This window comes from Colobus angolensis, unplaced genomic scaffold, assembly GCF_000951035.1.
Source record: "Colobus angolensis palliatus isolate OR3802 unplaced genomic scaffold, Cang.pa_1.0 Scaffold43, whole genome shotgun sequence".
NCBI classification, from domain to species: domain Eukaryota; kingdom Metazoa; phylum Chordata; class Mammalia; order Primates; family Cercopithecidae; genus Colobus; species Colobus angolensis.
In genome coordinates this window covers 5,941,596-5,954,358 of record NW_012117710.1, presented here as the reverse complement: position 1 = coordinate 5,954,358, position 12,763 = coordinate 5,941,596, and the positions used below count along the sequence as shown (strand labels likewise).

General features: G+C 45.3%; 1 protein-coding gene across 1 annotated transcript in view; it reads left to right on the top strand.

Annotated features, from left to right (window-relative positions):
• The window catches only part of BAIAP2L1 (BAI1-associated protein 2-like 1), a 117,912-nt gene that overhangs the window by 37,919 nt on the left and 67,230 nt on the right, over positions 1–12,763 (top strand). Inside the window, exon 2 of the mRNA XM_011956985.1 lies at positions 7,677–7,752. Coding sequence (XP_011812375.1) covers positions 7,683–7,752 — 70 coding nt within the window. The 5' untranslated portion in view covers positions 7,677–7,682. The remainder of the gene's footprint in view (positions 1–7,676; positions 7,753–12,763) is intronic.

The following is a 12,763-nucleotide window of genomic DNA, read 5'->3' as shown; positions in this document are numbered from 1 at the left end:
CCAGCCTGGGCAATAGAGGGAGACTCTGTCTCAAAAAAAAAAAAAAAAGAATTATATCAGAAAATTGGCTGAGTGTGATGGCTCATGCCAGTAATCCCAGCATTTTGGGAGGCCAAGGCGGGTGAATCACCCATGGTCTGGAGTTCAAAACCAGCCTGGGCAACATGGTGAGACACCATCTCTACTAAAAAAACAAAATTAGCCAGATGTGGTTGCAGGCACCTGTAATCCCAGTTACTCGGGAGGCCGAGGCATGAGAGTCACATGAACCTGGGAGGTGGAGGTTGCAGTGAGCCGAGATGGCTCCATTGCACTCCAGCCTGGGCAACGGAGCAAAACTCTGTCTCAAAAAAAAAAAAAAGTTACATCAGGCAATCAAATGAGACCTTCCTCGTATTGTATTTGGAGAGGAATATCCGCAGGAAAGAACAGATCTGGGCTGCTTTCTGTGGTGCTCGTACATTATTGAGCAGGGTCAGCTCTCTGTCAGTTTTCTTATATTTTTACCTACATCCAGCCTCATTAGAATATCATATGAATTTTATTTTATTTTTCGAGACAGGGTCTCGCTTTATCGCCCAGGCTGGAGTGCAGTGGCACAATCTCACTGCTACCTCCATCTCTTGGGTTCAAGTGATTCTCAAGTGATTCTCCTACCTCAACCTCCTGAGTAGCTGGGACTACAGGCACCCACCACCACACCCAGCAAATTTTTGTGTTTTTGGTAGAGATGGGGTTTCACCATGTTGCCCAGGCTGGTCTCGAACTCCTGGGCTCAAACACCCCACCTCCCTTGGCCTCCCAGAGTGGTTGAGATTACAGGCATGAGTCACCACGTGTGGCCTGTAAGAATTTTCAGTATCTTTAAACTAAATTAAAGTATCTTTTAATTAGAAAGTAGCCATGTGCTAATGAAATTATCAGATTTTGAAAATGAGTGAAATCTCAAGAGTGCTAATGGGTATGTAAAATGGTGCAGCCGTTCTGAAAAAAAAAAAAAAGTGGCGGTTTCTTATAAAGTTAAACATGTGCCTACCATGTGACGCAGCCGTTGAACCCCCAGGTTATCCTAGAGATATGAAAGCGTAAGCTCACGTAAAAACCTGTACGTGATCGCTCATCGCAGCTTTGCTTAGAATTGTAAAAACCTGGAAACAAGCCAGGTCCTCTTCAACAAGTATGTGGATAAACAAACTAATATATCCATATCATGGAATACTAATCGCAAAAAACAAAAGTGGCAAACTATATCCAACAACTTGGATACATCTTAAGGCATTGTGCTGGGTGAAAAGGGCAATCTTAAAATGCCACATACTATACGATTCCTTTTCTGTGCGTTTTTTTGTTTTGTTTTTGTTTTTGTTTTGTTTTGTTTGAGACGGAGTCTCACTCTGTCACCAGGCTGGAGTGCAGTGGTGCAATCGCAGCCCACTGCAACCTCCGCCTCCTAGGTTCAAGCAATTCTTCTGCCTCAGCCTCCCGAGTAGCTGGGATTACAAGCAGGCCACCACGTCCAGCTAATTTGTGTATTTTTAGTAGAGCGGGGTTTCACTATGTTGGCCAGGATGGTGTCGATCTTCTGACCTTGTGATTCACCCTCTTCGGCTTCCCATGATTCCTTTTTTTGTTTTGTTTTGTTTTTGAGATGGCGTCTCACTCTGTCGCCTAGGCTGGAGTGCAATGGCACAGTCTCAGCTCACTGCAACCTCTGCCTCCCAGATTGAAGCAATTCTGGCCTCATCTTCCTGAGTAGCCGGGATTACAGGCACATGCCACCATGCCTGCTAATTTTTGTATTTTTTAGTAGAGATGAGGTTTCACCATTTTGGCCAGGCTTGTCTTGAACTCCTGACTTCAGGTGATCTACCCAACTCGGCCTCCCAAAGTGCTGGGATTACAGACATGAGCCACTGCGCCCGGCCGTGACTCCTTTTATATAGTATTCTCACAATGACAGAATCATAGATTGAGCTCAGGAGTTGCCAGAGGTGAGGATTGGTGAGGAGGGCGTGATTATGAAGTAGTAGCACAAAAGAGGCGTGTGTGTTAGTGGAACAGTTCCATGTTTTACTTGCGGTGATGGTCGTAGCACTCTACATGTATGATAAAATTTCATAGAAATGATGAAACCTGGCCAGGCACAGTTTCACCAACATGGCAAAACCCCATCTCTATTAAGAATACAAAAATTAGCCAGGTGTGGTGGTGCATGCCTGTAATCCCAGCTACTCAGAAGGCTGAGGCAGGAGAATTACTTGAACCCGGGAGGCGGAGGTTGCAGTGAGCTGAGATTATACCACTGCACTCCAACCTGGGCAACAGAGGAAGACTCTGTCTCAAAAAAAGAAAAAGGAAATGATGAAACCTTCCCCCAAAAATGAGTGATACAAAAAGAGGGAAAATCCAAATAAGACCTGTAGTTTAGTTAATAGTACTGTCGCAGTGACAGTTTCCGGGGTTTGATAATATACTATGGTTATAGAAGATACCATTGCAGGAAGCATACCTGGGAACTCTGTGTATTATTTTTACAACTCTTATGAGTCTTAAACCATTTCAAAATAAAAAGCCCCAAAACAAAAGAATTGAAAAGAGATGACAGAAATAACAGCTGTGGACATACCAGCCTGGACAACATAGCAAGACCCTGTCTCTAAAAAAAATAAAATAAATTTTTTGAATTACCTGGGCATGGTGGCACATACCTCCCAGCTACTCGGGAAGCTGAGGCAGGAGGATCACTTGAGCCCAAGAGTTTGAGGCTACAGTGAGAGGCGATCATGCTGCTATACTCCAGCCTGGGCGACAGATCAAAACCCTGTCTTAAAAAGAGAAGAAGGAAGAAAGGAGAGAAGAAGGGAGGGAGGGAAGAAAAGAAAAAAGAAAAGCAAGAAAAATAAAAAGAGCAGCTGTGGCTACGTACTGAGGCTTCACCAGCTTGTAGAGAGGATCATGGGGGAGTTCGCTGGCTGTGGGGCTTCCTGGCCACTGGTTTTGCGTAGGTGCCAAGCACCTGACTGCCTCTAGTGACACCAGGTGAGTGGGCTTCCAGGCAGGCATGGGAGAGACACCTTGTATATTTCATTTTCTTCCTTTTGAGAACCCATTAAAATGATGGCAAAGGAATTAAAAACAAAACCCAATAAATCCACAGTGCAAAAAGACCTGGGAAACATCCACTGACAAGAGACCCAAAGAAATCTGGGGTGATAGAAAATGGACAGAGTGTGCTCACTGACCTCAGAGAGCCTGAAGAACCTGGGGAAAGGAGTCTGATGGGAACTGAGCCATTCACCCTGGGGGCCACAGAGGCTGAGGACTGGGCCGCAGAAGGTGGGGGTGGGAATCGGAGTGTGGTGCACAGGGTGGCGGAGCTCCTGGCTTCCCTCCCATACCCCAGCCACCACCAGCAGCTCCCTCTGCTTGGCAGAGCAGAGATTGAACCTCAGGATAATCTGAGGTGCTCTAGACTTGGAAACAGCAGCCAAGGGTGGAGGAGGCAGAACTCTGAGCTGAAAACAGAGGAATTCCCTGAAAATCAGCTGCGAACTCTCCGGTCCCGGCCCCCTTCCTGACTGGGAAAGCTGACCATCCGATGACAGGAAATTAGAAAGTTCTCAGCAGAAGCCCAGTGGCCCCTGATGACTGTAGAGTGGCCATTCGCTTGGAATGAAGCCAGCAAGTCAGCCACGACCCTGGGCACACACCCACAGCTTCCAGCCGGTGGTGACGGGCTGCACTCCTAAATACGAACTGACCATCAGGGATCACCACACGATTCAGGAGAGTTTCTAACATGAAAGACAGGGATATCAAACAGTGAAAGGTAATCCGGAGATGATATGGGAACTGGAATAAAATGCACCAAAAAATTACAATTCAGACAGGAGAAGATACTGTGTCTATAAAACAACAGGAGGGTACTTTTAAAAAAGAAGCAATCAAAAGGCTGGGTGCAGTGGCTCACACCTGTAATCCCAGCACTTTAGGAGGCCAAGGTGGGCAGATTGCTTGAGCTCAGGAGTTCTAGACCAGCCTGGGCAACATGGCGAAACCCCATCTCTACCAAAAATACGAAAAATTAGCCAGGCATGGTGGCGCATGCCGGTGATCCCAGCTACTTGAGAGGATGGGGCAGGAGGATCACTTGAGCCTGGGTGGCAGAGGTTGTAGTGAGCCAGGATCACACCACTGCACTCCAGCCTGGGCAGCAGAGTGAAACTCCATCTCAAAAACCAAAACAATCAAGAAACATGAACATGCTCTGAGAAATTAAGGTATATCAAATTAAAAAAATAGAATTGGAACATAAAGTTGAGGATATCTGTTTGAGTTGTAGAACAAAAATACAGAAGGCAGAAAATCAAAAAAGGGTAGAGAATAAATCCAGGATATATAAAATCTTCATCAGAGTTCCAGAAAGAATGAAGAGACAAGAAATAAAACAGAAACGATATTTGGACCTGAAGGACATAATTCTCCACGTGGCTAGGGGTCCCACTGAGTATCCAGTAAAATAAAAATAAAAAAAAAAAAACCACCGGGACAGACCATGGTGCAATTTCAGAACATAGAAATCAAGAGAAGGCTTCCAGAAATAAACTTTAAAAAAAAAAAGTCATATCGGAAGAACTGGCAGCTGACTTCAGCAGACCCAGATGCTAAAGACAGTGGAGTAATATCTCTCTTTTTTTTTTTTTTTTTAAAGACATTGCCTCACTCTGTCACCCAAATTGGAGTGAAGTGGTGCAGTCACAACTAACTGCAGCCTCAAACTCCTGGGCTCAAGTGATCCTCCCAAGTAGCTGGGACCACAGGCACAAGCCACCACACCTGGCTCATTGTTTTTATTTTTTGTAGTGATGGGGGTCTCGATTTGTTGTCCAGGTGGGTCTGGAACTCCTAGGCTCACGCGGTGATCCTCCCACTTCAGCCTCCCAAAGTTCTGGGATTACAAGCATGAGCCACCACGCCTGACCAAGTGATGTCTTAAAAATTCTGAGGAAACTAGTTTCAATCTACTCTGCTCTACTTAGCAAAACAGCAAACAAATGTCAAGGTAAAGGTAATTTTAGACACATGGGGTCTCAGATTTACCTCTCACGTGTCAGTTCTTCGATCATTTTTGGAGCATGATCTCCATTTTGGAGAAAGAGGAAGATGTGGACCTGGCTGACAAGATCCCCGCCACAGGCCACCAGGAGGGCCATGCTAGGGCGACCGTGACAGTCAAGCCACACCGAGCAAGGTGGTGGAGAGTCCTCAGAGGAAGTTGAGGGAAAAACGGAACGGGCGATTAGCTGAGAGTTTTGTACACCGGAAAAATAACACCAATAGGCCTCAGCCAAGTCTAATACAGCATGAGGACAAGTTTAAGGTAGATAAACAGAAAACTAAGCAAAGGTGGCGGGGTGGAAAGAAACAATTATCCACCACAGGAAAAACAGCCAGGCTTTACGGAGAAAGGGAACCGTCAGCCTTAGTACAAAGTCATAATGAACACTGACTCTAGATTTATCAGGAAATTGCCATCTAATTGCATAGAAACTCCACTGGAAAGGAAGACCGAGAGGTATAGAGACCCAAGACCTCATCTGCTGTCGTAGGAAGCTGCAGTTACTCTCCAAAATCAAGAAATCAAGAATATTAAAAATATATATATATATTCAAAACTGTAGCAATAAATACAAAAATAGCGTAGTTGAAAGTGCTCTTGGGTGTAAGACCAGGGCTATGGAAAGGTCAAGGCATGGGTTGTTTTTCATCGTTACCACTGTTCGATTAAAAACAAGAGTCATCCTACTCTCTGTCTCCTCCTGATTAATTTATTCTGAAGGGTATGTGTGTAAAGCACCTGCCTCTTTGAATGTTGCGTAGTAGTCCATTCTGTTTTGTATCGGTCATCTATATAAATGGAGTATGCTTTTGGGGAAGGGGTCGATGAGACTTAAATGATCTCTTTGGGGTGATTAATATCGTGAAGCTTATTGTTCCTGGACGGAACAAACACAATCGCCACGTGTTGTGAGTCGTGAAGTCTGAGTACCATAGAAATGACTTATTGTCTGTACTTCAAAGTTAGGGGATTTTAAAATTTAGACCCACATTCCAAATAATTGTTTGTCTTATTCTAGCATTTGTCTTATACTTATTCTAGCAATTGTCTTTATGACTTCCTAGTGATACAGGAATAACACGTGTTAAAATGAAACCTGGCCACAGGCTGCACCATGAAATCCGTGAGAGGGAAACTGTGCCGTCTCATCCTTAGCTGCATGTGCAGGGCTTGGCCCATGGTAGTTACTCCACATGCCCTCAGTGAATAATCACTGGAAAAATGCCAGGGAGGTGGGCACGGTGGCTCATGCCTGTAATCTCTGCACTTCGGGAGGCCAAGGTGGGCAGATAACCTGAGGTCAGGAGTTCAAGACCAGCCTGGCCAACATGGCAAAACCCTGTCTCTACTAAAAATATAAAACTTAGCCAGGTGTCAGCCGGGCACGGTGGCTCATGCCTGTAATCTCTGCACTTTGGGAGGCCAAGGTGGGCAGATAACCTGAGGTCAGGAGTTCAAGACCAGCCTGGCCAACATGGCAAAACCCTGTCTCTACTAAAAATATAAAACTTAGCCAGGTGTTGGCTGGGCATGGTGGCTCACGCCTATAATCCCAGCACTTTGGGAGGCCAAGGCGGGCAGATCACAAGATCAGGAGATCGGGAAACATGGTGAAACCCCGTCTCTACTAAAAATACAAAAAATTAGCCGGGTGTGGTGGCAGGCGCCTATAGTCCCAGCTACTTGGGAGGCTGACGCAGGAGAATGGCGTGAACCTGGGAGGCAGAGCTTGCAGTGAGCCGAGATGGCGCCACTGCACTCCAGCCTGGGCAAGAGTGTGAGACTCCATCTCAAAAAAAAAAAAAGTTAGCTGGATGTGGTGGTGGTCTCCTGTAATCCCAGCTACTCAGGAGGCTGGGGCAGGAGAATTGCTTGAACCCGGGAGACGGAGGTTGCACTGAGCTGAGATTGCACCACTGTACTCCAGCCTGGGTGACAGAGTGAGACTTCGTCTCAAAAAAAAAAAAAGAAAGAAAAATGCCAGGGACACCCAGAAAGAAGTTTCCAGGCAGGCCTATGTCCTGGGGCCATCAGCAACATGCCACCAACGCCCCCTTCCATGTCCCTCCCCACCCACACCCCTGTAATTAGGCAAAGTAAAAACGAAAATTCCTGGAAATTTCGATTCAGTGGATAGAAATTTATTGAAATCTATTGAAATCTATTCAAAACATTGCCTTTGTAATTAAATACAGATAGCTGATCCTGCACTGGCGTTCATTAACGCTAGAGTGAGCACCATTAGCAATCCACTCAAACCCAAGAGGATGCCAGGCTTACAGTCCCTGCAGGGTATGGTAGAGACATGAATGCCTGCTGCCTGTTCTGATTATAGCAGATTCCAGGCAGCTCCTTGGGAAACTGAGAACTGCCAGGGTTACGGGCACCTTGCCTTCTGCGAGCCCTGTTCCATTGGGTAAGGGAATAGGTGTTCTTCATAGTTTTTACATCAGCATTTAGGCGTCCATAGCTATCCTGGGCTGCACAGCAACAAAATCTGAAGATGACTCGGTTTATTGTTTGTTTATTTTATTAATTTGTGTGTTTTGTTTGGCAGAATGTTATGGAACAGTTCAATCCTGGGCTGCGAAATTTAATAAACCTGGGGAAAAATTATGAGAAAGCTGTAAATGGTAAGTCTTTTTCTGCATTGATTATATATAAAGCCACTCAGTAAATATTTAATTAGTTTCAAATGCTTAGTATTGAATTTTTAAATACTTTTAAGTGGCAAAAATTGTTTACAACGAATTCAATCTACACAACTTTGCAATGACCATACACAATGATGTTAGCGTATTTGAAACAGGTCGATTGAATGAAAGTGAGGCTATTCTAAGTGATGTCTTTTAACTATAAAACCGTGCTTTCTGCTTTTTAAACCAAATTCTTAGTAAACGAACAAATATGAAATGTGTACATAAGACATTTATAAGTTAGTGTCCTACAGCACAGAAATTACTCTCCTTTTATGTATATAAAAGAATTTCTTGTCTTTAGATGTGTCACGTTTTTCATCTTTTTTTCCTCCAGTATGTCACTTTTGATAGTAACATGACAAACATTATTTTTAGCCTGCATGAAATTAGCTGAACGTGGTGGCACGCGCCTGTAGTCCTAGCTACTCAGGAGTGTGTGGCGGAGTGATCACTTAGGTTGAGGCTGCAGTGAGCTGCGATCGTGCCACTGCACCCCAGCCTGAGCAACACAGTAAGAGCCTGTCTCAAAAAAGAAAAAAACAAAAAACAACTTTTTTTTAGCCTGAATGGAAAAACATCTAAATTAAACAGTTGGACTTAGATTCTCATATCAAAATCTATGCTTCATTGAAAATGAACTTGAGTATTGGTGTTGGCCTGTCTTTGTGAACCCGAGTTGTTAGTTTAAGAGATTTGTGTTTAGGAAGCGGATACACATTTTCCTCCTGAGAGGCAAATGTTATTAAAATGCATCAGTGATCACCTTAAAAACTTAAAATGCTAGCAATCACCAAATTCTAACATGGTCAAGACAGTTCTCCCCCAAAATGTAGCAAGTGTCACCCCAAAACATTCAGACCCCAATTTCATCCTCTCCGACGGTTCTACTTACGTCACCAAGTAACATAAGTAGAAATGTAGTTTCTGACGGTTAGATGTGAAGGCAGCTTCAGATCAAGTTTTACTTTTTTTTCTTATCTCTTCTTTCTTTTCAGAGTCTTGCTCTGTCACCCAGGCTGGAGTGCAGTGGAGCAATCTCGGCTCACTGCAACCTCTGCCTCCTGGGCTCAAGCGATTCTTCTGCCTCAGCCTCCCAAGTAGCTGGGATTACAGGTGTGCACCACCACGCCCGGCTAATTTTTGTATTTTTAATAGAGATGGGGTTTCACCATGTTTACCAGGCTGGTCTCGAACTCCTGACCTCAGGTAATCCACCCTCCTCAACCTCCCAAAGTGCTAGAATTACAGACGTGAGCCACCACGCCCGGCCTCTTAGGTATATTTTTTGCCATACCACACCTTTGGTTGCTCCCTATTGATATTTTGAAAATAAACCTGTGGCCTCACACATACTCAGCATGAACCTGCCCCAGGAAGGGGCATGAGCTGGCTAGACTGTGGACTCTGGGTGAGGAGGAACATCATTGTGTGTAGTCGCTGGAAAAGTAAACTGCTCATTCACTCTCTTCTGCCTCGCTGTGCTTTCAGGGATTTCAGCGGCAGGAAGTGCAGCAGGTCTGGGATTTTGCTCCCTTGCCCTCCAGCAGTCCCCGTGACTTCTGCAGGTGCCCCCGTCCTCCAGAGAGCCAGAGCCATGCACTTCTGACTCTCCCTCGAAGATTGCTTAGTCACAAGGCCACAAAGTCATTGCTTTAGATGTCCTTGTGAAGGAAATCACTGTGACCTGCAGTTTTTTTTGGTTCGTTTTTGTTTTTTTCTTTCTAGCATGAGCTGCCTCTTTTTTTCTTTCTTTCTTTCTTTCTAGCATGAGCTGCAGAGTTTTACAAGGTGAGCCAGTGAGCTGCCTACAGCTTAGCTTCCTGCTAACAAGGCTTCTCCCCAAAGGGCTCTCGCCACTTTAGCACCTCCTAGGGAGTATTCTGTGCTTCAGAAAGTATTTCCCAAATTTCTGCAGGCCATCTGGTTGTGCCTCTGCTGAAACCATTGAGAAATGTAGGTAAATGTGTAAAGACCTTGGTGAGAATTTGGAAATAGTTGAGGCTGCTAGGTGTGCAGTCCACAGTTATGTTAGAACACAAGACAGGCTGGGCGTGGTGGCTCGTGCCTGTAATTCCAGCACTTTGGGAGTCTGAGGCAGGAGGATAGCTTCAGCCCAGGAATTCGAGACCCCATCACTACAAAAAAAATTAAAAATTAGCTCGAGCCAGGCACGGTGACTCACGCCTGTAATCTCAGCAATTTGGAAGGCTGAGGTGGGCAGATCACCTGAGGTCAGAAGTTGGAAACCAGCCTATCCAACATGGTAAATCCCTGTCTCTACTAAAAATACAAAATTTAGCCAGGCATGGTGGCACACACTTGTGGTCCCAACTACTTGGGAGGCTGAGGCAGGAGAATCACTTGAACCCGGGAGGCAGAGGTTGCAATGAGCCAAGATTGTGCCACTGCACTCCAGCCTGGGCAACAGAGTGAGACTCGACTTCAAAAAAAAAAAAAAAAACCTGTCTCAAAAAAAAAAAGTTAGTTGGGCATGGTGGCATGCACCGTTGGTCCTACCTATCAGGAGGCTGGGGTGGGAGGGTTGTTTGAGTCCAGAAGTTCGAGGCTACGGTGAGCTGTGATTGTACCTCTGCATGCCAGCCCAGGAGACAGAGCAAGACCCTGTCTCAAAAAAATAAAAAAAAAAAAAGAATCCAGGTCTACAGGTGAATGGCTAGTAGCATTGTACAGACCAGTGTCACAAGAATTTGAGTGGTGTGGGTTGGTGTGGACTGGAACAGGGCGGAGGCCCTGCAGGAGCTGAGCTAGCTGCCAGATGTTAGGTTTCAGCAGGCAGACACTGCCACACGCATAAAAGCAAGTCAGCCGGGTGCGATGGCTCCTGCCTATAATCCCAGCACATCGGGAGACTGAAGCAGGTGGATCTCAAGGTCAAGAGATCGAGACCAGCCTGGCCAACGTGATGAAGCCCCATCTCTGCTAAAGATACAAAAATTAGCCGTGTGTGGTGGCAGGCACCTCTAATCCCAGCTACTTGAGAGGCTGAGGCAGGAAAATTGCTTGAACCCGGGAGGTGGAGGTTGCAGTGAGTAGAGATCGTGCCACTGCATTCCAGCGTGGCGACAGAGCAAGACTCTGTCTCAAAAAAAAACCAAGTAAGCCAGGACCTGGGATCCACACTGGCATGGGTGGCACACTCTTAGGGAGTGGGCGGGATAGGGTCAGATCACTGTGCACTTGAATGCACACGTCAGAGCTTGTTTTGCTATGTCACGCTGCGTACCTCACTGCCCCCAAACATGGTGACTTCAGACAGCAACAGCTGCTTATTTCTCCTGTAAAGGCAGGGCAGTTCTCCAGACCCTCGGGACTTACTCCTGCACCTGCAGTCTTCTGTGGCCTGTGCGGGGCTATGGGCTGGATGCACCCCCACAATGGGGCCTTTCCTCTTCAAGGAGGCCAGACTCATTCCTCACTCCATAGCAGTGGTGTCCTAAGCATATAAACCCCAGTGCCGGCACCTCTCAAGCCCCTGCGGGAGTCATGCTTGCTGACAACCTGTGGGTCAAAGCGGGTCCCATGGCCACACCACTTGGTAGGGGACCACATGTGCTGGGAATTCTGGGAGGTGTGATTTCTGGAAGGCCATTACTGTAAAAATCTACCATAGGCTCTGAGGTGTGTGACCTTACCTCACGGGCAGTGGGAGGCCACCAAAGGCTTTAAGCAGAATGTTCACCCAATGAAACCATATTTTAAGGAAAAATTATCAGGTAGATGTGCATAGATTAGTCTAGACTGAGGAAGTAGTTGGCCAGCCACTAAAATAGAACTACACTAGGTATTGTGGCTCATGCCTGTCATGCCAGCACTTTGGGAGGCTGAGGTGGGAGGATCGCTTGAGCCCAGGAGATCAAGACCAGCCTGGGCAACATAGTGAGACCCTGTTTCTAGGAAAAATAAAAAATTAGCTAGGTGTGGTAGCGTGCACCTGGAGTCCCAGCTACTCAGGAGGCTGAGGTGGGAGGGCCGCTTGAGTTCAGGAGGTTGAGGCTGCAGTGAGCTGTGATCATACCACTGCACTCCAGTGTGGGCAACAGAGTGAGACCCTGACTCTTAAAAAAAAAAAAAAACAAAAAACAAATATGCCTCTTAAAACAATAAGTAACAGAAAATATCTTAACGTGCTCACAAAAGGGAGGCAAAATTATGAAAGTATTAGTTATCTCTTCTGGCTAAATTTTGTAATTTTCAAGTTGCCTTATCATAGCAAAGATATTTTACAAGACCAAGAAGGTTACATGGTTTTCAGTGTAAGTCAACAGTTAATGAAAAATTGTGATTTCATGTGTGGATGCAAACCAAACATTTTGTTTAAATATTGTGTAATCCTGCATGCCATTCCACCACTAATTTGCTTTTCAGATTATCAGTACTTTACAACTTAAAATCTTCATACTAAGATGTTACATCTTACAACTTGACAGTTTCCTGGCTACACACGTTGTTTTTAGGTGGAGTCACTTCTTTCTTAGTTCTAGCCGAGACCAAAGAGTCAGAAAGCACCATAATTTAGAGCTGAGGAAGTGAAGTGCCCAGCCAGAGTGTGTGCCTTCCCGCTGACTCAACATTGACCCTGGGTATGTCCCAGAATATCTCCACTCCGCTGCCCTTAGTGCAATGGGCTGATGACAGTACGAACCATGTCTCAACATCATTGGCTGGATTAACTAAGTATATATATAAATGCTCATTGCTATTGTTCTTTTTACATTTACACTTTAAGGTTATTCTGAGTCTTACAATAGTACAGTAGCTAGAGTATTGCATTTCCTAAAGTTGGATACGTATATAGTAAAAACCATAACATATATACACATAAATATATATATAAGTTATATATTTCCTTTAATTTGAGAAAGTTCTGGCCCTATTGCTGAGGTTGGAGTGCAGTGGCATGATCTCAGCTCACTGCAACCTCTGC